The 21,001-nt window shown below is 50.2% G+C and overlaps 1 protein-coding gene across 11 annotated transcripts in view; it reads left to right on the forward strand.

Moving 5' to 3' along the window:
- RAB3IL1 (RAB3A interacting protein like 1) overlaps positions 1-21,001 on the forward strand; it is a 39,109-nt gene that overhangs the window by 14,935 nt on the left and 3,173 nt on the right. For 8 of the 11 annotated variants that reach the window (XM_087742161.1, XM_087742131.1, XM_087742198.1 and 5 more), the window contains 12 exons: positions 1,560-1,637; positions 2,254-2,469; positions 5,837-5,965; positions 6,079-6,191; positions 7,441-7,464; positions 9,336-9,435; positions 10,444-10,510; positions 10,935-12,308; positions 14,008-14,261; positions 14,545-15,685; positions 15,800-16,235; positions 17,914-18,243. In XM_087742161.1, the coding sequence (XP_087598287.1) occupies positions 1,560-1,637; positions 2,254-2,469; positions 5,837-5,965; positions 6,079-6,191; positions 7,441-7,464; positions 9,336-9,435; positions 10,444-10,510; positions 10,935-11,017 (810 nt within the window). In that variant the 3' untranslated portion in view covers positions 11,018-12,308; positions 14,008-14,261; positions 14,545-15,685; positions 15,800-16,235; positions 17,914-18,243. Of the gene's footprint in view, positions 1-1,559; positions 1,638-2,253; positions 2,470-5,836; positions 5,966-6,078; positions 6,192-7,440; positions 7,465-9,335; positions 9,436-10,443; positions 10,511-10,934; positions 13,607-14,007; positions 14,262-14,544; positions 15,686-15,799; positions 16,236-17,913; positions 18,244-21,001 lie in introns of those variants that run through there. The other 3 variants (XM_087742157.1, XM_087742138.1, XM_087742122.1) reach the window with 3 other exon arrangements.

The following is a 21,001-nucleotide window of genomic DNA, read 5'->3' on the forward strand; positions in this document are numbered from 1 at the left end:
CTCTTCCTTTTCCCATCATTTCTTAAGCTAAGCTTACATCCAACTCCTTTAAGACAGGCTTTCCCTGAACTTCCAGCCATCTCCTCCCATGGTTTCCTTCTTTCCCCTGTTGTTCTTTCCCACTTGGAGAAGCAGAGCTGGGCAGCGCTACAGGCGCTCGCAGCTTCAGAGCAGGGGCTTGTACCTGCTCCTGGGGAGCATTTGCATGCATTTCTTTCCCCTTCTGGCAGCTGTGGGGTGGCGTAAAGAGCACAGTGGTTCCGGGTCTGTACATCTGGTAGCAAAAACAGATGTGGGGATGCCTGTAGCTGGAGCTAAGCATAGCTCCTTGTCCCTCTCCCGTGTCTGCTCTGTAGTCTGGACAGCAGCTGCTGTGTAATAGAGATGATTCCCTGGCTCGTGTCAGCCCTTGCTTGGGGTGGGAGCAAGCTGGTTGTCCTCATATACTGTGCTCAACTGAGTGTTCAGAAGGCCTGTTGGTTGTTTTTTTTTTTGTAATGTGATTCTTGCCAAGCTCTATCCTGGCAAAAATCCCATTTACCAGCAGCTCTAATGTCTGGATTTGACTGGGCAGTGAGGAAAGCCAGAGCCCATCTGTACCTTTGAAACACAAGCTGGTGCTGAGTGTGAGGGCCAAGAGAGCATCCCCCTCCTGGAGATTTGGCTGCCTGGGCTCAAGGCGAACTTAGAGATCTAGTAGTTGAGGGCTGTCCCCTTCCTTTGGTGGCCTTGGACAGACCGCTTCCAGACAGCACTGCGGGAGGCCTCAGCTGGGACTCACACTGCTCCCCTCTTCCTGTGGGAGATGCTTTTAAGCTAGCCTCCACCATTTGGCCCCCACCTGAGCTACAGCTCCTGCTGTGTTGCATCCATGCCCAGCGCGGTGAGGGCTCGCTGCTCCTCAAGGGAAGTGGGAGCCAAGTGCAATAACAAGTCAGGCGAGAGCAGTGACCTCACCAGCGAGGAGCCAAGACGTGGAACAGCAAGTCTGGATCAGGATCTGTGCCACAGACAGCAGTCAGGGCCAGAAAACAGCCCAGTGATTAACCAGCAAGTCTGCAGTGACAATGCAGGCCTGAGGTCAAGTCAGGAAGCCAAGCTACTGAGTCTGAGTCAAGGTCAGAGTCGCAGAGGTGTTGGACTGGGCACAGACACAGCTGCTACACAGCTGTGATGTAGCACAGGTGGGTGCTAATGTTAAAGCCTCAGTTTTAAAGCAATTCCCAAGGGCAAGGAGGGGCAGGCACTTCTAGCTTTCTTCACAGCAGCCCATAGCAGTGAAAGAGGTGACCTTGGACTCAGCCAGCTGGACTCTTTAATTTAGCCAAGTACACTCCTAGAAGGGGGATGCACTCCAGGCTCTGGCACTGAGAGCCTTCTCTGGGAAATTCCGGGGGAAGGCATTTCACAGCTGACAGAGTAAAACCCTTGGATGTAGCAGTGATGTCTGTCCCCCTGCTTGCTTGCCCAGAGCATGCGATATGGCAGAGCTTTGGCCTGCTCTGGTGGCTTTACGAGTTGGGGCTGCAACAGGCAGACTAAAATTCTCTCTGGTCCAGGAAGCGCACAAGATGGTGAGAGAAGCAAACACTAAGCAGGCGGCGTCAGAGAAACAGCTGAGGGAGGCACGGGGGAAGGTGAGAACTGTACTCTCTGTGACTTGATCCCTGTGCCAGGTTGGTGCCATCTCTGCCCAGCCTGGCCGTGGTGCTGCTTGTTGGCTGGAGGAGAGTAAAGTGCCTGCAGCTCGATCTCTCCGAGATGCTGCAGTTGCTCTGTTCCCTCTCCAGCATACAGTGAGGGGGAAAAGGCATCCTTGCAGTCCGCTGCTGATCCAGCTCCTCTTTGAGAAATGGATGCCAGGGGAACCACAGAGAAGTGATACGCTGTTTAATTGCCACAGCTGTGGGGATGGATAGAGCAGGGAGCTGGGGAGTTGGAATTTCCTGACAAGGCTGCATCACAGGGCTGCTCGACTGGTTCCTTTATGAGGAGAGAGAAATTTCTTCTGGGTTATTGGGTCTATAAAGAGCCTGGGGCAAAACGTGCTCAGACTGAAGAGCAGAGGGATGGGTTCCCAAATAGCTGCTGTTTAGTCCTGTTTAAAATTCTGGGTGATGGTGGGCATTTGGGAGAATGGGGAGAAGGCTTCATGACTGGGCTTGTAGCTGGTTCCCTGTGGCTTTAGTGTTTGGTGGGGTGCAGCAAGCTCAAGCTCAGAAGGTGCTGTTGACTCTTGCCTTGTCTCCTCAGATCGACATGCTGCAAGCAGAGGTAACAGCTCTGAAGACGCTGGTGATCACATCCACACCTTCCTCGCCAAACCGGGAGCTGCACCCTCAGCTCCAGAGCCCTTCTAAAGCTGTCTTCAGGAAGGGCCATGGGCGAAACAAAAGCACCAGCAGCGCAATGGTCTCAGCTGCCAGCCAGAATGTGACTCCAGAGCCAGTCAGCCATGAGTGCAAAGAGGTGGGTGAGGGCCATTCACTGCATCGGCCTTGGAGCCACTGCTGTCACTGGGCTCAGGGAGCTGTGCGGCTTCCGAGTTGGGCTTCCTGGAGAGCTCTGTGGTTTCAGTGGTGGGAGAAGCTGTTTGTGCAGTAGTGGCTTGTTCCCTAAATTTGTGCTGAGGCAGGCTCTGGAGGGTTTCCATTTGTGGAGATTTCCTCTTCTGGGAAGCGTGTTGAAGGCTGCGTCAGGACAGCTGAGGGATCCCTGGAGGGCATGGACAGATCCAGGAGTTACCAGTGCCGAGAGGGGATATGTCAGGAGCTGCTGAGCAGAAGCCAGTTGTTTGCTGCGTCTTGGCAGTTGAGTCCACTACCTGTTCTGGCGTGATTTGCTGTTGCTTCTTCTCCCTGCCTAGTCTGGCTTGGACACCAGGACACGTCCATCAACTTGTGGTCTCTGTCACTTGTTCTGTATTCTTGAGCATGTTCTTCCTCTTCTTTGCAGAACGTTAATTAATAATATTTAATTCCTTCCTCACTGGAAGGAACTGGGCAGAGAAGCATACAAAGCATTTGTGAATATCTTTCAAACAAACCCTGTTTAATTCCTTTCGGTGATCCTTTGATAGTCCCCCACCTGCTGTGACCATGGGTGTAAGTAACGCTTCTTCCTGTGAGCAGGACCTTTCCGTCTGGGAACTTTCCACTAGCCAGATGTGTACACAGCTGTCCTGGGAAGCAAAAAGGAGGCGGCTTATGGCGCTTGGTCAGGAAGAAGGAAAATGAGAATGTGGTGGGGGAATATGTCTCCCTAGTGATTTTTTGGGAGCTGTGGCTTCTGTCATGACGAATTGTGGAGGGAACACGAAGGCACTTGGTCACTTGGCTTGTGTGAGAACATATGCAGAAGGGCCGCTTGTGAAATTAATACCCTCACCAAACAGGACTGTGCTGGCAACACTGGTAATGTCTGCTTTTGGCAGTGGATTCAATGAATGTGCCTTGTCAGCTTCCGCGCAGTGCTCTTGTTGCTAGAGTTTGGATTAAATGCTGCAGGCAACGTCAGCTGTAGCCGTTGTCCTGAGACAGCAATAGCAACGACAGATGAAGATCTTTAACTCTGTTCACAGGCAGAGAGGAACAAAGGCTATGTTAGAAAGAAAGCCAAAGGAAAAAAATCAGTTCAGTAGCTGTGAAGCCCTGATGCCCTGGTTTCTCTTGGTCAAGCAGGGAACAGTCCAGATATGCTGGAAGTTGGAGTCAAATGCAGTCAGCTAGAAGCTGCTTTGAAGGCTAGGAAAAAAAAGGTTTTAATCTTTTTAAGGTCCTGTGACCTCTCCCGATGCTAACCATTCCTCCAGTCAGAACAGAGGAGCTCCAAACTGAGAGCCCAGTTCGGTGAACTACTGACTACCCTGTAGCAGTTGCCCTCTGCCTACAGTAAGCAGAGAGAACTTTTGCCCACTGGGTAGTTCATTTTGCTGTTCTTGGCTCAGCCTCAGCAAAGCTCATGTTGACAATCTTTAGAGAAACGCTGGCTCTTGTAAGTGACGTGCTTGTTAAAGATTTGGACCTCTCGTTTCTTTGTGCAGGTAGTTTCCACATGGTGCAGATATCCTGGGGCTTAAAATCCCAGGGCTACAGCTTCCAAAGCAACTAATAATTTTGTGTATCAAGGGTGGGATGTTCTTTTGTTAACTTGGTAATTTCCATCCCTCAAATTCCTTAGTGGGCTATGTGAGAGGTGGTCAAAGGGAACCCGGCATTCAGAGAATTGGTGCTTGGTGCTCTATGGAAAAAATGTGCCCCATCTTAAACTGAGCCTAAAAATGACAGAATTTCTGTTCCCTTTTTGCACCTCCAGCTGAAGTTAAAAGGTGTGGCTTGTGGCCCCGTGATGTCTCGAGCAGCACACTTATTTCCCTGGAAGGGAGGACTTGAGCCTTTCTTTGTATCTTCTGTCTTGTCTCATGTTTTTTACTTCCCTTTCTTGCTTGTCCCTCTAAACCTTTTCCTTCACTGTCTGTCTCTTCCTCTGCCCTCAAAGTCTGGGTTACCCGCTCTCCTCTCTCTGCTTCTTTGTATCATCCCTGGGAAGGCTATCCACATCATCTATGAACCAAGCTGGCAGGCCTTGGGGGCAGATGCTTCCTCATCCTTGCGGCAGGTAACCTTTCTGGACAGCACTGGGGAGGGGTGGGACCCATCCGCCTCTCATGCTTCCAGCCTTTCAGTTCTAGCTTCCTTTTATGCTAACCTCCATTTTTTTTGTTTTGTTTTGGTTTTGTGTTTTTCTCAATTTGTTTTTCCATCTTGTGGCTCTGAAGCTGTCTCCTGGTACCAGGTGAGCAGTCTCCGCAGCTTAGAGCGAGTGTGCTAGAAGGCAGACCTTTTTCAGCTTTGTTCACTTACGTTCTTTGTGTTGCTCAGCAGGGTTTCTTTAGTTTTGTTTTTCCTTTTGGTAGCTTTAATAGGATTTGCTGGCCTTTTAAGGAGATGGCCTGTCAGTCAGGTTGGTCGTTCCGCTAATGATCCATCTGGGGTTTCAATGTCAGGTCCCAGAGAGTCTCCAGGACTGAAGTATTTTCAGCCAGACAGGGATGGAGGGAGCAACCTTCCTGCTGGCTCAGGGCATGGGTCCTTTTCTGCTGAGCAGTGATAATGCTTGCGGGCCCACCTGTAAAAGGCAACAAGCAGACATTAGAATGGGGAAAGCTGTTCCTACTCTTTGAGTTCCCTCTGAGAGACCTCCTTTCCTACAATCAGCTTGCCTCTGCAAGCCTGTGTGGCTGCCCAGTGTTCCCATTACTTCTGTGACTCCCCAAACACCAGAGTCCTGGGCTTGGAGTGGTCTTTGAAGGGCTGGCATACCCTGTGAGCTCATACTTGGGCTCACTGAATGTAGTCCTGCTGATGGCTGTTTATTAGTAGCTTTTTCCAATTCATCCTTTTCTGTAGCAATCCTTTCCTGCCTCCTGTGTCCTGGGTGCCATTGCCACTGTGCTTTGCCATTCAACTCCTCTCGTCATTCCTGCCATGGGCTGAGCGGGCGCTTGGTCTGTTCGATGGTTGTGTGGTGGCTTTCCTGCAGCAGAGGTGCTGCCCTGTCCTGGAGGAAGATGGGATAGAGAGGTGCCTGCAGGTTTTAGGCAGAATAAGCCCAGTATGGCTGTGTCAGTCTGGCACAGAACTGCTGGGTGGGAGATGAAAGATCCTTGGAGCAAGCCAGCTTCCCTCAGCCACTTCTGTGATGTCTGAGCCTTTCTAGATGCCAAAGCAGATGTTTCATAGTTAGGTTACCTGCACGGTAACAGATACCTTCTGATATGGTATCTCGCCCTCCACCCACCTTCCCTCTTCCTGCTCCTCTTGGACATTTGCTGCAGGTCGACTCCATTTTATTTGCTGAGTTCCAGGCCTGGAAGGAATCTCCAACTTTGGATAAATCCTGCTCCTTCCTGGACAGAATTTATCGAGAAGATGTAGGACCTTGTCTGGACTTCACTAAGCAGGAGGTGAGTGCTGGAAAAGGAGGACAAAAGCTGCACAGTCTGGCAGCACCAAAGTTGCACCTTTATGGTGGTGACCTTTGCACGTTCGTATCTGAACTCATTTCTCTTTGCTGCAGCTGTCGGAGCTGGTGCGAGTGGCTGTGGAGCAGAATACACTCACCATTGAGCCGGTTGCTTCCCAGACACTGCCTGTGGTGAAGGTGTCAGCAGAAGAGTGCGGTGGGCCGAAGTAAGGAACCGTGCTTATGCTCTCTTGTCCTCTCCTTGCTACTGGTCTTTTTGTACCATCTAGTGGAGTTTGGCCAGGCCTCGCTCAATCAGTTGAGTTGAACAGTTCAAAGGGCTCAGCTGAGTGTTCTCCTCGCCTATGACCAGTGGTAGTTCAGCTCAACTCTTTACATGAGAAGGACCTTATTGCTCTCTACAACTACCTGAAAGCAGGTTGTAGCGAGGTGGGGGTCGGCCTCTTCTCCCTAGTAACAAGTGATAGAACGAGAGGAAACGGCCTCAAGCTGCGCCAGGGGAGGTTTAGGTTAGACATTAGGAAAAACTTCACCGAGAGGGTGGTCAAGCATTGGCACAGGCTGCCCAGGGAAGTGGTTGAGTCTCCATCCCTGGAGGTGTTTAAAGAATGTATAGATATGGTGCTTGAAGACATGGTATAGATGGACTTGGCAGTGATAGGTTGACGATTGGACTCGATCTTAAGGGTCTTTTCCAACCTTGATGATTCTATGATTCTATGATTCTAAGGGGAATTAGCTCAGCTCAGCTGATGTACTGGAGTTGACTGTTTTGGGGGATAACCTAGTGACGCGTTAGTGCCCTTGGCTTGGGAGAGGTTTGTTTATTTTTTTCCCTTAAGGTAGCAACTTTAATGTTCTCTGAAGGCGTGTTTGCATAACCTAGGGTGAAAGGATTAAGTCAGAGCTGCATTATCTCATCTTCTTGCATCTTGTGAGGTTTAAGCTCCCCTTGCACTCCCAACCTTGCTGATGCACCAGGTGGATTTGAGCCTAGGTCAGAAGAGATCTCCTCTTGCTGCATATCACCTTCCCCACCTGATGCTGTCACCTTGCCATCAGAACTGGGGCTATGGATGCTGCCGAGCTTGCGTGACTGTATCTGATGTGACAGACAACTTGAGGTTGCCTCAAAGAAGAGGAGCGCTAGCAGGAGTGACATGATATTCCGGATGAAGATAGGGGATTTTATTCAGCTGTTGAATTTAAGTTCAGTCAGGGCTTGCTCTCTTTGTTCTTCCCTCCCTTACCTTCAAGCAGAGCAACTTGTAAGCGAAGGTGTTCCTGTAACAGTAAATGCTGCTGGCATGCAGTTTTCCTACCCCTCTCTCCTGCATTTTCTGTCATCTCTAGGCAAATTGTTCCATGAGTATGTGTCAGGCCTGTTCCAAGAACAACCCATCCTGTGTTTATCCTTACTGGTTTCCTTTTGATTTTTTTTTTATGTCTTCACAGTGGGTTCCGGTCACAAATTGTAACGTAAGTGAAGTGTTTATTTTTTAGTCAGTGATCAAAGATCTCTAATCCATTAACAAGTTACTAAACTTAGTGCAATTTAGCACCTTTGAGGCTAGAGCTGAACTAAGCTAACTTTTTAACTCTGTTTAATTTCCACCCAGACAGGATGGTAAGGAATCTTGCTATTGGCAATAAAGGACCCAAAAGGAATGTGTTCCCCTTTGTTTTCCAGATGCAAACCACTGATTTTTATGGCAACTTTGGACAGGCTGTGGGCCAGAAAGGAGAAAGCTGGGGTCCCTCCCCAGGCTGGGACCTGCCAGACCTACTTCTCTGTACCCTACTGTGCAGTTCTCAGTGCAACAGTTTGAGGAGTCTAGATGGGCAGGGACTGAGTTGGCCACGATGTGACATTGCCTGTATAGCATCAGGGTAAAATGCTGGCCAGGAGGTGCTGAAGACAACTGGCTTTCATGATGGCATGCCCAGCAAAGCACCCTGGGGTGCCTAGAGTGCTGAAGGGCAGGTGTCCAAATGCTGTGGTTTAGGTTACTTCTAGCTACAGCTGTGATAGCTGGGGTTACACCAAATGGTACCACCCAAGCCAAGAGTGACCAGCAGGAGTCTCTTTTTTCCCAGGGCACTGCAGTGCTCAAATTTAGGACCTCTTAAAAGTATCTCATTTACAAAGGTGTCAGTCATCCTGTACCTTCTGAGGATTTGTTCCCTGTAGGTTGTGTTAATATTTGGACAATGATTACTTCTCATTGCCTCTAAACACTTACAGCCCATGCTTCCATTCTTGGCTAATAATTGCCTTGATAGCAGTGGAAAGCAAGCACAGAGACATGCTCAGAGCTCTCTGAAACATCTGCTCCCACGTGTTGTCATCTTCCATGGCCCACCAAGCAATTTGTTGCAGCTGGGGAGTGATGTCCCCCTTCCCACCATGCAAGCACTAAGTCTCTGGGGAATGTGGTGATGACTATGCAGCAGAAAATTCTGCTTTGCTGCTTTCAGTGGTGATGAAGGAAGGGCAACTGGCTGGTGCTGGGAACCATTCGTCTTGCAAATAATGGAAGGAAATGGCAAGAAAACAGAGGCATGCTGCACCCTTGCTGGTTACATCTTTTGGTGGTCTTCCTGGGAGCTGAGCTGTCTTGAAAAGACTATTTTCTTCAGTCGGTCTGAAGTCTCCTTACAGTTGTGAAGCCAAGCATCTTCCCTGTCTGCACAAGAAGGGATTCTTAGGAACTGCACGCCTTATCCAAAGGCCCCTGGAGTCAGTACAAAGTCACTCCATGTGGCTTCAACTAGTGTAGGTCCGAATCAGGCCCAAATTAATGAATAGGAGCCTGGCATAAAGGCTGCGGTGTGGCTTGTTTTGAGTTCTCAGCCTGAGCAAATTCTGCTCAAATGCTGGATTTACCTGTTTTGAGGCCAGGTTTGGTCCCCAGCCAGCGTGTTTGCATCCCACCAGGAAAGCTGATACACCTCAGCAGAACGCCTTCAGCAAAAGCCTTGCCTGGAACATGGAGGAGATGTGCAGAGACCAGATGACTTTTGTTATGCTCTGCTCCAGCCTCACCTCTTTAATATTTTATGTGGTTTTATTTTGGGCTGTCTGCCAGGGAAAGGGTACAGCCTTGGTTTGCTTGGGCATGAAATAATTCATGGTTCCAGATATTTAGCCTGAGGTCTCCTAAACTTGCCATTTATCAAATCTTTCAAGGAGCAAAAGGCTCATATTTTCTTCATGCTGAACTGACACAGCGTCTGGCTTCTGAGCTCCCACTTCCACCTCTTGGGGATAGTCTTGGGGCTGTTGAATTGCTGTGCTCTGCTGTGCCGCCAGATTGCTGAAGGCTGAAGTGTTTTTTCTTTGTCTGCAGGAAATGTGCTCTGAGTGGCCTCCCCAGGACCTGCAAGCACCGCATCATGCTGGGCGATTCTGGGAATTACTACTACATTTCACCATCCTGCAGGGCCAGGGTGAGTCTTCCACCTTCCCAGGGTGCCTCCACCCTCCAAAATTGTTCCAAGCCCTGAGATGGAGGAGCTCTTGGGGGCTCTCAAACTGACAGAGACACAGAGGAGGGGCTTGAATTTGTTCCTGGAGTCGAGGTGACTCTTGGTCGATGACTAGGGTGCAGGTCTCCAGCCCTGCCTTGTGCTCTGGTGCTCTGCCTTATGTTTCTTCAGGCAAGTTGTCTTCAGCATGTTCGCTTTCCATGGAGTGATTCAGTACAGGGCTTTGATTGTTTTGCTTTATTATTATTTTTTAATTCTCCTTTGTAAAACACAGTAATTTTCTGCTCTTTAAATGCTGGCTCTTATTACTGTTCCAGTACAGATCAGTGACTCAAATGGTTATGAGAACAAGCTGTCCTTTCTTTGGAGGGAAGGGAGAAGGTGAATGATTTGTTAATGTTGCTGCTGGGGCTATGATTCAATAGAGCATTTTAGAAGTTTATTCTTTCCTGAGTTGCATATCAGAAGAGCTGATCCTGCAACATGTGACTTTCTGAGACAAAAAGTTGGTTTTGTGCATGGACTTAAGTTGACTAATTTTTGTCACTGGCACCGAAGTAATGTGTCATGAACACCCTTACCTCCCTGCACACACGCTTTCTGCACAAACCTTTGACTCCAAAGATATTCATTCGGTCGGAGAACAGTGCTCTTTGAAGGAAGATCGTGGACTTTGCTGCCACATTAAGTAGTGATTACTTATGTCTCAAACCTGCAGTAGATTAGAGTTCTTCCACAGTGTGTCTCATGGATAGTGTAATATCTTGGGATGGGATTGCATATGCCCAGAATTTGGATTTTTTTTTTTTTTTTTTGCCAGCTTTCTTCCTATCTCTTTCCATCTGGTGGTACGTGGTACTATTTCTCAGGTGCCGAACACTAAGAGCTCTCCTGCTCTGCTGCTGGGTGCTGTGCAAAGCAAAGCAGTTCCGTAGCTGACTTTTTCTTTTTTCCCCCTCTCTCCCTCAGATCACAGCGGTGTGCAACTTTTTCACATACATTCGCTATATCCAGCAGGGCTTGGTGAGGCAGGATGGTAAGTGGGGATGGCAGCTGGCTGCGGTGGGGATGCCTTCTGTGGGCCGTTGGGAGGGATTAAGAGGGTCCTATTTAGCGTGGCAGGAATGGGGCCAGCTTGGGGTATCCCGAACTCCCTATGTCTTTTAGAAACAGTTAAATGACAAAAGAAAAGCATGAGCAGGAGGAACAGATGCACCTTTTCCTTGCTCATCAGCTTGTTGGGAGCTTTGCCCTGGGGTGGAGCTGGTAAGGGCTGACCTGAGGGGCCTGTCCTGCTGGACCCTCCAGCACGTCTGCTTCCCTCTCTTTGGGGATGAGCCTGGCTGGGCTGCACTGAGAGCACAGCGTAACAGGAGGTGGGGTCCAGCTGTGCCCTGCTTACTGATTTTTTGGTGGTTTTTTTTTTTCCTTCTCTTCCCCATACCCATTTTGCTTTGCAGTGGAGCTGATGTACTGGGAGGTCATGCGGCTCCGGAGAGAGATGTCTCTGGCCAAACTTGGGTTTTATCCCAGTGAGATGTAAGCAGACGCCTGAGCATGGAAGGAAACTGCTCCTGTATGAATGGCTTGTCAAACATAGTCTGCCGAACAGATGAATGCCGTGCCGCTCCTGCAGTGGGCCTTACTCCCCGCCCTCCCTCCACCTGAAGCTGATCAAGGAGCAAGAAGCACAAGTTCCACCTTCAGCTGTCCCACTTCTCCAACTGTGACTGGAACGCAGCTGCCAAGCTACCCCCTCGGAGCTGGGCTGGCCCTGGCGGCTCTGGGGTGGCCGTCTACAGACTGTCCTCTTTGGAGTCTCCTATATGCAGTGTATATCCATTTTTTTTAAACTTTTGTTTTTATATGCAGTCTGCTTTGGCATAGTCTGAGGCCAGCTCTGTGCAGGGCAGGAGTCCTGGACCTTCTTTGTAAGCAAGTCTTTCAGGACAGATGCTGGCTGTCTGTCCGTCTGTTCCACTCATTCTTTGGGGTGGAGGGTGCTGTGTCCAGCCACACACCTAGGTCCTGCCAACCACTTACTCCCCTCACGGCCCTGTAAATGCCAGAAGCACACAACAATCTTCTGGAGAGCCATGAACAGCCTGTTTCCAAGTACTTCCTTGCTCCTTTTAAAGGAGCCTGCACGAGAAGCTCTCTGCCAACCAACTCACGAAGCGGGATTTGTGTTTGTGCTTGCGATTTGGCACTGGGTAATCCCCAGGCTGGGGGAACAGCCGGAGCAGAGGCCGGAGCTGTGCACCTGGGGCCATCGGCAGAAGAAAGTGAGGAGGGAAACTGCATAACTCGCAGCTGGCTGCAGCGTGGCCGCAGTCTGCGGGATGTTTTCTCCTGGTCTAGAGAATCTGCTGCAGTTGTCACAGGCAGATGCAGACCTTCACAGGTGGTGCCCTGTGACAATCCTCAGTGCAGGAGTCCCCTGTGGTGTTCTTAGGTACAAACCTCACCCCCAGACAGATGCCTTTGAGCTGTTCCTGCCCTCAGGGTAGCTTTGGGCAGTACTGGCCCCACTGTTTAGATAGAAACCATGGTCCCAGGCTGAGTTCTTTGTCTCCAGAAGGAGCGTGCGCAGGCTGGGTGCAGTCTTGAGGCCCTGAGATTTCCTCCCCGGTATTGCAGCAGACCTAGAGATGCATGTCCACTGGGAAACGCCGCTTCTTCTGGGCTGCCGTCCCCAGTGAGGAGATTTGAGACATCTTTGTGTGCACATGAGGGATGTGGCTGCAGTTCCTGTATGCCTCAGATGTGCTGGGAAGGATGTCACTAAAGCTGCTGTGAAGCGGAGGTGCTCTACAGCTTGAGCTCAGGCCCAGGTTTGTACAGAACTGCGTTAAAGCCATGACAGTGTTTTGTAGCCAGTTTAGCCTTTTTTTTCAGTGACTGTGGAATCAGCTCAGCCACCACCCACCCTGGGGGTTTCATCTCACGTTGGCATTTCTGCACGCTTGACTGGCATGTCACCCTGTCCCTCTGCCATCATCATAACCCCCATCTGAGCAAGTTGTGCCCAGAACCGGATCACCATCCTCAGCTCCATTAAGTTTCATCCTCTCCTAAGAGGTGCTACAGTAGGAGCTCTGTATCTTCCGTGGAAGAAAACCGAGCTGCTCTGTTTTTGTCCAGGGGAGGGAGGAATAGGGAAGGCAAAAGTTTTGGTTTGGAACCTAATATGAAGACAGCTTCACAGCAGATCTGAGGAAACCTTCCTGTAGAAGATGCCCATGAGCACAAGCTTTCCTGTCACTGAGCACACTCACAGTATGCTGCCGAGTTGCTCCTCAGGGGACTCCTTTCCTTATAGCTATCCTGGCATGTGGTATTGTTTGCCAAGGTTTAGTAGCTATGTGAAACGTGAGTTGTCATCCCCAGAGCTGGGAGAACACCTTCCTGACAATACATACCAGCTTTGCACCCACCTCCCTCAGCTCAGACAGGGCTGACCTCCACGGCCGAGTTGTTACCACCCCAGTTCTGCTTTTGCTTCCCGCAGCTGAGTGCCCCAGCTCGTGCTGCTCACCCTAGCTAGGTGAGTGCGTAAATCTACTCTTCACCAAAGGAATATCTTTCAAATGTGGAGTAAAAGCCTGGAAAATACATCTTTGGGTGAGAGTCTGGCTGGGTCTTGAGCTAGCGATAAACCTGCATCTCTTTTGGTGCTGTCTGCAGACTTGTGGCAATTTGACATCAGCTTTTCTAGAGGAGAAAATAGAATTGTTTTTTTTTCCCAGCTGCAGATTTCAGCTCAGATAAATTCTGTCCCTGCCAGCTTCTCCTTGTGTCTGTTCCCCCTGACCTTCTGATCTCTACAAGTCATCCTGGGCCATTAGCTGCTACGTTGCACAACAGTCGTGGCTGCACTGCGGCACTGGGAATGAGGTGATCTCTCTATGTAGGAGACATTTGGGTTTGTGGGATTTTTTTTCCCCCAGTGTCACTTTGTAAAGCACTTTGAGATGAAAGGAATTGGAGAAATGCATTGTATGAGGTTGTCTTACGTTTAAAACAAAGCAGAGAGAACAATTGGTAAATTAATATGAAGTCACTCCGTTAACAGCGGGTTGGTTGCACCCTGCTCTTTAATAAAGGAAAATAAACATTAGTTACTAACCTCTTTAAAGGTCTGGTTGCCGTTCTAGGGTTGGGTTGTTTGGGGCACGTGTGCTCGGTAGCCAAGAGAAAAACCAAAGCTTGGCTGGCATTGCGCTCTGTGCTTCTCTTGCCGCCGCGTGTCCTAAGGGACTGGGCTTCTAGCGCTTTTCTTCCTCAGCCTGCTCCTGCTGTAGCTGGCTGCTCCTGACTTCGCCAGGGACCCAGGGACAGTGGTTTGGCAGCAAACGGAGTTTTATCCCAGGTTTTTCTCGTGACAAGGCAGGCCTGCGTGGTTCTCGCTGAGCGAGGCTGAGGTCTCTCCCAGCTCAGCCGTGGTCCGGTTCAGTTTACCGGCTCGTGGGATAACGCTGGCTGTCCCGAAGGCTGGTTAATTCAAGGATCTTCCTCCTCCTTTCCTTGCAGGGCTGAGCAGTCTCCTGCTTTCCTTATCAGGTGGAGGCAGAACTGTGGTGGGAACCTTTCAGAAGCTGCCAGTGCCAATGGTCCCTTCGTGGTGCAGAGTGAACGTTTCTCTTTTCTGGAGGCTTTTGGATCACGGACTCTTTGGCAGGTCTTCCCTTGGCTGCACGGGGGCCCGGGGCTTTGGACGCAAAGGCAGGAGCTGGCAAGCATGAGCTGTAGCAGCACTGGGGACTGAACTTGCTCCTGCTGTTCAGGTAATTCACCCTGCTTTTAGCTGCAACTTGGTTTGAAAAAGGCTGCCTTTCCTTGGTAGATCCAGCTCCTGCAGGCCCTTCCTTGTCCTTTAAAGGAGTCTCCCCGGCCCCAGCCCATGTGCAGCTCTCTGTGCCACAGCAGAGGCAAGCAGAAGGCAGCGATGCCCGCTGGTGGTGGGCGCAGCGCGCGCCGGCCCTGCCGCCGCAGCAGCTCTCAGACTCTGCAGGTTGAGAAGCTGGGTCGCTCTGGCTTCGCTAAAATGATTTGCTCTCCTGCCTTTAGCTGTGGATGTTAACATGGAAGATCTCTTGTCATCATCTCTTGGTGATGGCAGCGGAGGGGAAAAAGCAAAACATCAAAGACCTTTGGGAAACGAAACAGAAACGAATGCCAGAGCGGAAAACAGCATTAGACCTCATGGTAGTAGCGGTTCTGGGATCTGGGGCTGCTCTTTCCAGTAAAGGTAAACTTCCATGAGGATGAGGAAGAGAAAGACTGGCCCCAGGGAACCTTGTGTCTCACCCCAGGGTGAGTGCGCGGTGCCGGGGTTCTCCCCAGCATGGGGCAACGAACCGCTGAGCCCCCACGGCCTTCCTCTGGGTTTGCGCTTGATGCAGGGTGGTCAGGCCTTCGCTGTTTTTCCTGTTGGCCTGCAAGCCTGAGAGCCAGTCACTGGCACTCAGTGTGACAGAAACATCGCCACGACCTTCTCCATGCTGTGTTTAAAGCCAGGAGCTGTGGTCCTGTATCCTCCCTACCCAGAGTGCCTGGAGTCGCTCTTAGCCAGGCCCCCAAATCTCCCTGTCATCCCTTTCCATTCCGGTGTAAATGTGGGCATTGCCTCCCTCCGATGGGATGAGTGGTCCCTCACTGCTGCGCTCAGATTTCCCTGGTCAGTGAGGGTGCGTAAAATTTTCCCTGGCTGGATTCGCACTCGTTGGCATCTGCCATTGCGGGAGGGAGCGACGGCACTGGAGGCGGCTCAGTTTCGACAAGCGCCCAGAGGAAGGGGCTGCCACCTCTGGGATGTGGAGAACCCCAACAGATAACAGCTTACCCAAAGGTCCTCTGCCTTTTTCTAAAATGATGTTATCATTTTTCACATGGTGTTACTATTTTATAGGACACGTCATCTGGGCATGGAGAAGGGAACCAAGTGGCTATCGCAAAGCAGGAACGGAGCTGGTGGTGTCTGCCCGTCCTGCTCGTGCCCTCCGTGCCAGAGCAGGGGTGTGAGCGGAGGGGAGCTGCCAGGAGAGCCAGACCAAATTCCCCTGGATAGATGGATGGGGGCTTCAAGGAGGAGACGGCAGGCAGCCAACAGCAGATAGGATGGAGTAATCAGAAGGGCTGTCCTTCTGCCAAACTCAAAGCTGTGTCTGCGCGTCCCTTCCCTGGTGGCTCCGGCATGGGCTGTGCTCAGGTGACTGTAAAGCGGCTTTGGGCTTTTCAGCTCCTCAGCTGCGTTACGCAGCTAAATTTTGAATTGAGAGCTGTCTCCAGAGTGGGATATCAATTTTAATATTTTTTTTTTTAGGATCCTACAGAGTCTGTATTAGAAAGTAATACAGAAATTTTCGTTCTTTGCAAGAGTTGCCTCTCTTTTTCCCCGGAGGTTTGCTCCGACCCTGTGCAGCGTGGTCAGGCAGCCACAAGAGGGCACAGGCAGACCAGGCAGGGCCTGTCCTCCTGCCCTGTCCGCCGGGCCACAACGGAGCATCTCCAGGCTCCCACTTTGCTTCTCCTCCTGCCTCTGTGAAGGCATCACACCGGGCTGCCCTGTCCTCTGCAGCCTCTGGGCAGGTGTATTTCTGCAGCCTTCCTCTGCTGCTGGCCATGGGAATTGGTGTTAGATGGGTGCTGTTCTCCTTAGGCAACGGGAGGGTAAGCCTGGGACGTGGAATGGAAAGGAAGGATTTGGAGTTCTTCAAGGTTAAGCCTGAGGAACGTTGCCAAGCAATGAGGACGGCCAGGTGAGAGACTGTGAATGGTTTGCTCTGTCTGGGTCTGTAGGTGTAATGTCCTCGCTGGAGTCGGTGGGGATTGCTGTTCGGAAACCTTCCTGCAGCTGGGAGCTGAAACACGAGGTTGGCTCCTAAGCTTCCATGGTCTGAGAAGACATCAGCCCTGTCCCTTATCCCCGTCTGCCCACCTCTTCCACCAGAGCTTTCCTGCTGTTTTCCCTCTGAGAAATAAACCATGCTCCAGTTGCCAGACCCTCTCCATGTCCTTTGAACAGTCTCTGGGTCCTCTTGTACACGCTGCTGTATGAATAGCATTTCTCCTTGCGCCCATTTGCCCCACAACGTAGGGCCTGCTAGCCTGTCCTGGGCCAAAAAAGAGCTTCAAAGGGATGGTAGCTCAAACATCTGTATTTGCAGATGTGTTTGACTTGCTTGAAGGACAATGAGCAAAACCATCGGAGAGGATTTTGTTTTCCTTCCTCTCTCCCTCCTAAATCCTTTTTCCCCTGCCATAAGGCATAAAGGCATGGTTTCATATCAGGGCTGGAGTTCCGTGTCCATAAATCGGCCTTTGTGCAATCCGCCCTTGCATTCTCATGCTCTGTAAGCAGAAAAGCACGTGTGTGTGACCTTGATCTCTTCTTGGAGCTGATGAGGGAAAGGGCAAGTGGGAATGGACTGCCTGTTTGCCCTGGAGATGCCCTAGGAACTGTAGGACCAGAGAAGGGTATGCTGTGAAGGACAGCGGTCCTCAGTCGTCTCTGTGACAATCCACGCAGAGAGGCTTGGCCAACTTAAGTAATGATGTTGTGTAGGAGTACTATAGATATCTAGATGCACCAGGGTGAATGTACACGTAGCTCGATAGCACGTCCGTTGGGCCGCCGGCATCTTCGTCAGCAGCCCCTGGTGTTTGTTGGTATTGCCAATAACCACATTCGCAGGACGTGAGGCATTTTGGCGTGGCACCACAACACGAATAGTCTGGCAGTTACAGCAAAAGGGACCAGCGATCTTCCTGTGGTTTTTTCCTACACCAGTTCTCGAGTAGATTATCCCGGGTGGTATCAGTTCAGCCGCATGTCTTGGAGCTTCACTTCCCCCATCTGTCTAACTGGGAGATGATTAGTTTCCACCATGAGGTGAATATTTGGGGTGCACCGTTTAGGACAGCTTCTATCTAGAGCTCTAGTAGGAGTGATAAGGTGTATATGTATGCTTGATATATTTGGTCTGCTTATATGTGGGGCTCTGAGCATTTGTGCCTGTGTTCACGGCCGGGAGAAGGGTCTGCAGGTCCAGAATGAGGCATTTTAACCTGGCCTGCAAAAGAGCTTGGGTTTGGAACAGAACAGGGATATTTTATGTCTCTGGTGGGCGTTAGTGTTGTGCACAATGAGGTGCTTTTAGGTACTTAGATGTTAATACACGTTTAAGTGCAGAATCTAGCAGACTTTGAATGGCAAGAAGAGAGAAACCAGGATAAGGGACCTAGCGATTTGGTTGCTCGTGGCAATTCCCTGGGTCTGCTGGTCCTGTCCTTCACCCTGCCTTCAAAGTTACTCAAGGTTTGCACAGGGCTGTAAATCAGGCTGTTGTTGTGCATGTCAGGACAGCCTGATCGACTGTGCAGAGAGCTGTGTGTTTCCAGGAACCAACAAATGAAAGATTTTTTTGTTTGCTTCAGGTGCAGACAAGAAGGGAAGAAGTAAGCAGACGGCCTCAAGAGAGTCAGCTATTTCAAAGCTTTCGTGATGACTAGTGACCTTCTTTTATGACAAATGTATGAAACCAGTGAGGATTACTGCAGAACAGACAACGCTATATCAGCCGGGGGGGGAAATTCCAGTAATTTCAGAAATTCGGGGATCGTGGCCTTGCCAGGAAGAAGTCAATGTCCTGGCACAACTCTAAATGTGCATGTGGCGCTGAGGGCTGGGGCTGGTCAGCTCTGCCAAGGCAACACGTTCCTTATAGGAGCGCTCCCTGTGGTGCCACTGCCGCTGGAAGCCAAGAGGTCAGTTTTGCTATTTATCATGTCAATATTTCCATGTTTGTGCAAGGGTTATTGGGCTGAGCTGAAAGGAGCTGAAAGGTTGACTTTAGCCAACCTGTTAAGGCAGATGGACTTTGTGCTGGTTTACATAATATTCACAGGATTATCAGAAGCCAGAACAGGCCCCCGGTGGGGTAATTCCCATTTGCAAGAGATGAGTTGGATGGAGAGCAAGGTGCCTTCTAGCCCTGCTTACTCTAGCTGTAATGATACCCTTCAAATTTTGGTCACCAGTGAAACGCTGTAGTTGCATGCTTGTTGCTGGGGGCTAGGTCAAGTAGAAGGCTAAAGCGTGCCATTACCTACTTTGTGTTGAGGGCAAGTGGACAGGGCTCGGTGGACAGTGAGGTCCCTTCTATGAGAGCTGATGTGTGCCGCAGGGAACTGCGGTAAAGCAGCTGCAAAGCCTGTGCACCACGGAGCTTGGCTATGCAGCAAAGGATCTTCAGCATCCTCTTGACAGCAGGTGTCCAAAGACACCAACCCCTCCCTACTTATCAAGCAATAGTATATTCTGTGGGTCCCTCCATCACGGGGGATCCGGGCACACGGTGTGCCAGAAGGCATTCAGGTGAAGAACAGGGAAAGCTTTAAATAGGGTATTATTTAGTGGGCAGTGTCAGGAGGCAAGAGAGGGAACGTGAAAGGAGACGAAATCAGAGAGAAGCAGCAAGACGGAGTGGCCTACGCTCTTGGAGGGGAACTTGTGCCGGATCGCTGGTGTGATGGGAGGTGGTGGGAGAATTCATAGCGCGGTAGGAATTCACTGGTGAGATGGCAGGTATGCAGTGCACAACCTGAAGAAGAGAGAAGTGAAAGAGCTCATTTGCAGGTGGATTAGAAGGGAAAGAGAACGTGGAGAAAATGAGACTAGGTCTAGTTGTGGGCTGGATGTGAGGGGAAGAAGGGCAAATCTGAGCTGACAGGGATGCCTTGGCTCAGGAGCTGTGTTAGCGCCAGCGAGCACAATGGAGCAGAGAGCAGGGAAAGTTTGGGAAGGAAAAGGTAATTCTTAGCTTTCTTTTGGCCAGGTTGAACTTGAAGTGATTCCCTTTGTAGGAGAAGCTATCAAGCTGGGTTAGCAGAACAGGAAAATTGAGTCACGGGTACATGTCTGGTTACTTACCAGTAACTTTAGTGACGGAAAAGTGGTTCATGGCAATTTGTGCAGGAGTAGTAGTAAGCCCCAAACCAGCTCCCCATGGGACTGTCTCGGAGAGGGGAGCTGTGAGAAGGAAGCTGAAAGAGACGTTGGAGGTGGTCCCTAGAAAGCTTTGCAGTGAAAACTCTAGCACTTGTTCCTGTCCTACTTAGAGAGCTTTTGGTGATATTCACGTGGGCACGCAGAACCTCATGAGCTTTTTAATTCAATGTACAATACCAGAGACTTTGTTAATGTTTCCTATTTATGCTTCCAGTTGAGTTCTGGGACTGCAGGTTTCCTCTGGCAGATGTAGACATGGTATTGGCTCAAGGACAGCTCCTTGCCCTTAATTCCCCTGGCTCATTGTGCTAATTCTGCCCTGTTAATCACCTTAGAGTCAATTTAAGATGCCTCAGGCCAATGGACGTGTATGTCAGTCACGGTTGAAAGACACCTTTGCTCTTTCTGCATCAGAATGGCAGCTGGGGCTGGAAGAGGTGCCTTGTCCATTGCCTTTGATGATCTTCCCCTTTGTCAGGCCACCTGCTGAATGCCAGCTGCCAAAAATGATAAGGAATGAAGCACTAACCCCAGCTTTCAGTCAAACTGACTGCAGCGCAGTGGCCTTGACAAATAATGTTTCGGTGGGAATTGCAGCAGTGTCTAATGGTCCCACGAGTGGATGACAAGAGTGCTTTTGGGCAGGTGAAGTGTTGGGACCACTCAAAAAGCCTGACAGCTCTGGCTTGCACTAAGCCTAAAGACTCATCTACTTCTACACTAGGAACGCTAACAGAGGGGACAGGAGGACCAAATCTTGTTCATCTAGCACTGAAATGATATTCATGTGCCTGAGAGAAGACCTCATGTTTAACCACCAGTTTAGGTTGTCTTTGCAGCTCCTCATTCTTCTGGCCAGACCATTGCACATCCATGGGTTTAGTGATACTTCACTCCTGGTTTGCAAAGGGACTCCTGGTGTGACAACTAATTTAGACACATCAGACACTACGACAAGCTCTTTAAAATCCTCAGTGACTCTGTGAAGATTTGAGAGTTTCCCTGTGGCTTAGAGTCCTCCAACTGTTTTGCCTTGGGCTGGTGCTCCTGGGTCCATCCCTGAGTGACGGGGTAAAACTTACCTCCTTTGCAGCAGATGGTTCTTTCATTTCACGTGCAATGCAAATATCACAGGATATTTGCACAGAGGGAAGAAAACTCTGGAGGTAATTTAGTCCTGCTCCCTGCTCGTAGCCGAGCTACATTTGAGTTAGGTCAGGCCGGTCAGTGCCTTATCCAACCAAGTTATGAAAACCCAGAGGTAATTTTGCTGTTGTCAGCAGTGGTGTCACTAGCTTCTCTTCATTATGCTGATTTTAAAAGCTTGGCTTTCCACATTCAAAATGCACAAATATCCTAAACCCTCTTATTGCAGCACGTGTGCTACCACACTGTGGTTTAGAGGTGGACCTGGCAGTTAGGTTAATGGCTGGACTCGATGATCTCCAAGGTCTTTTCCAACCTTAATGATTCTACGATTCTCACTGTCTTAACACCACCACATCTGTGAGAGCC

Source organism: Nipponia nippon, unplaced genomic scaffold, assembly GCF_047370975.1.
Source record: "Nipponia nippon isolate SJK-2023a ecotype South Korea unplaced genomic scaffold, ASM4737097v1 scaffold_10, whole genome shotgun sequence".
In the NCBI taxonomy this organism is placed as follows: Eukaryota; Metazoa; Chordata; class Aves; order Pelecaniformes; family Threskiornithidae; genus Nipponia; species Nipponia nippon.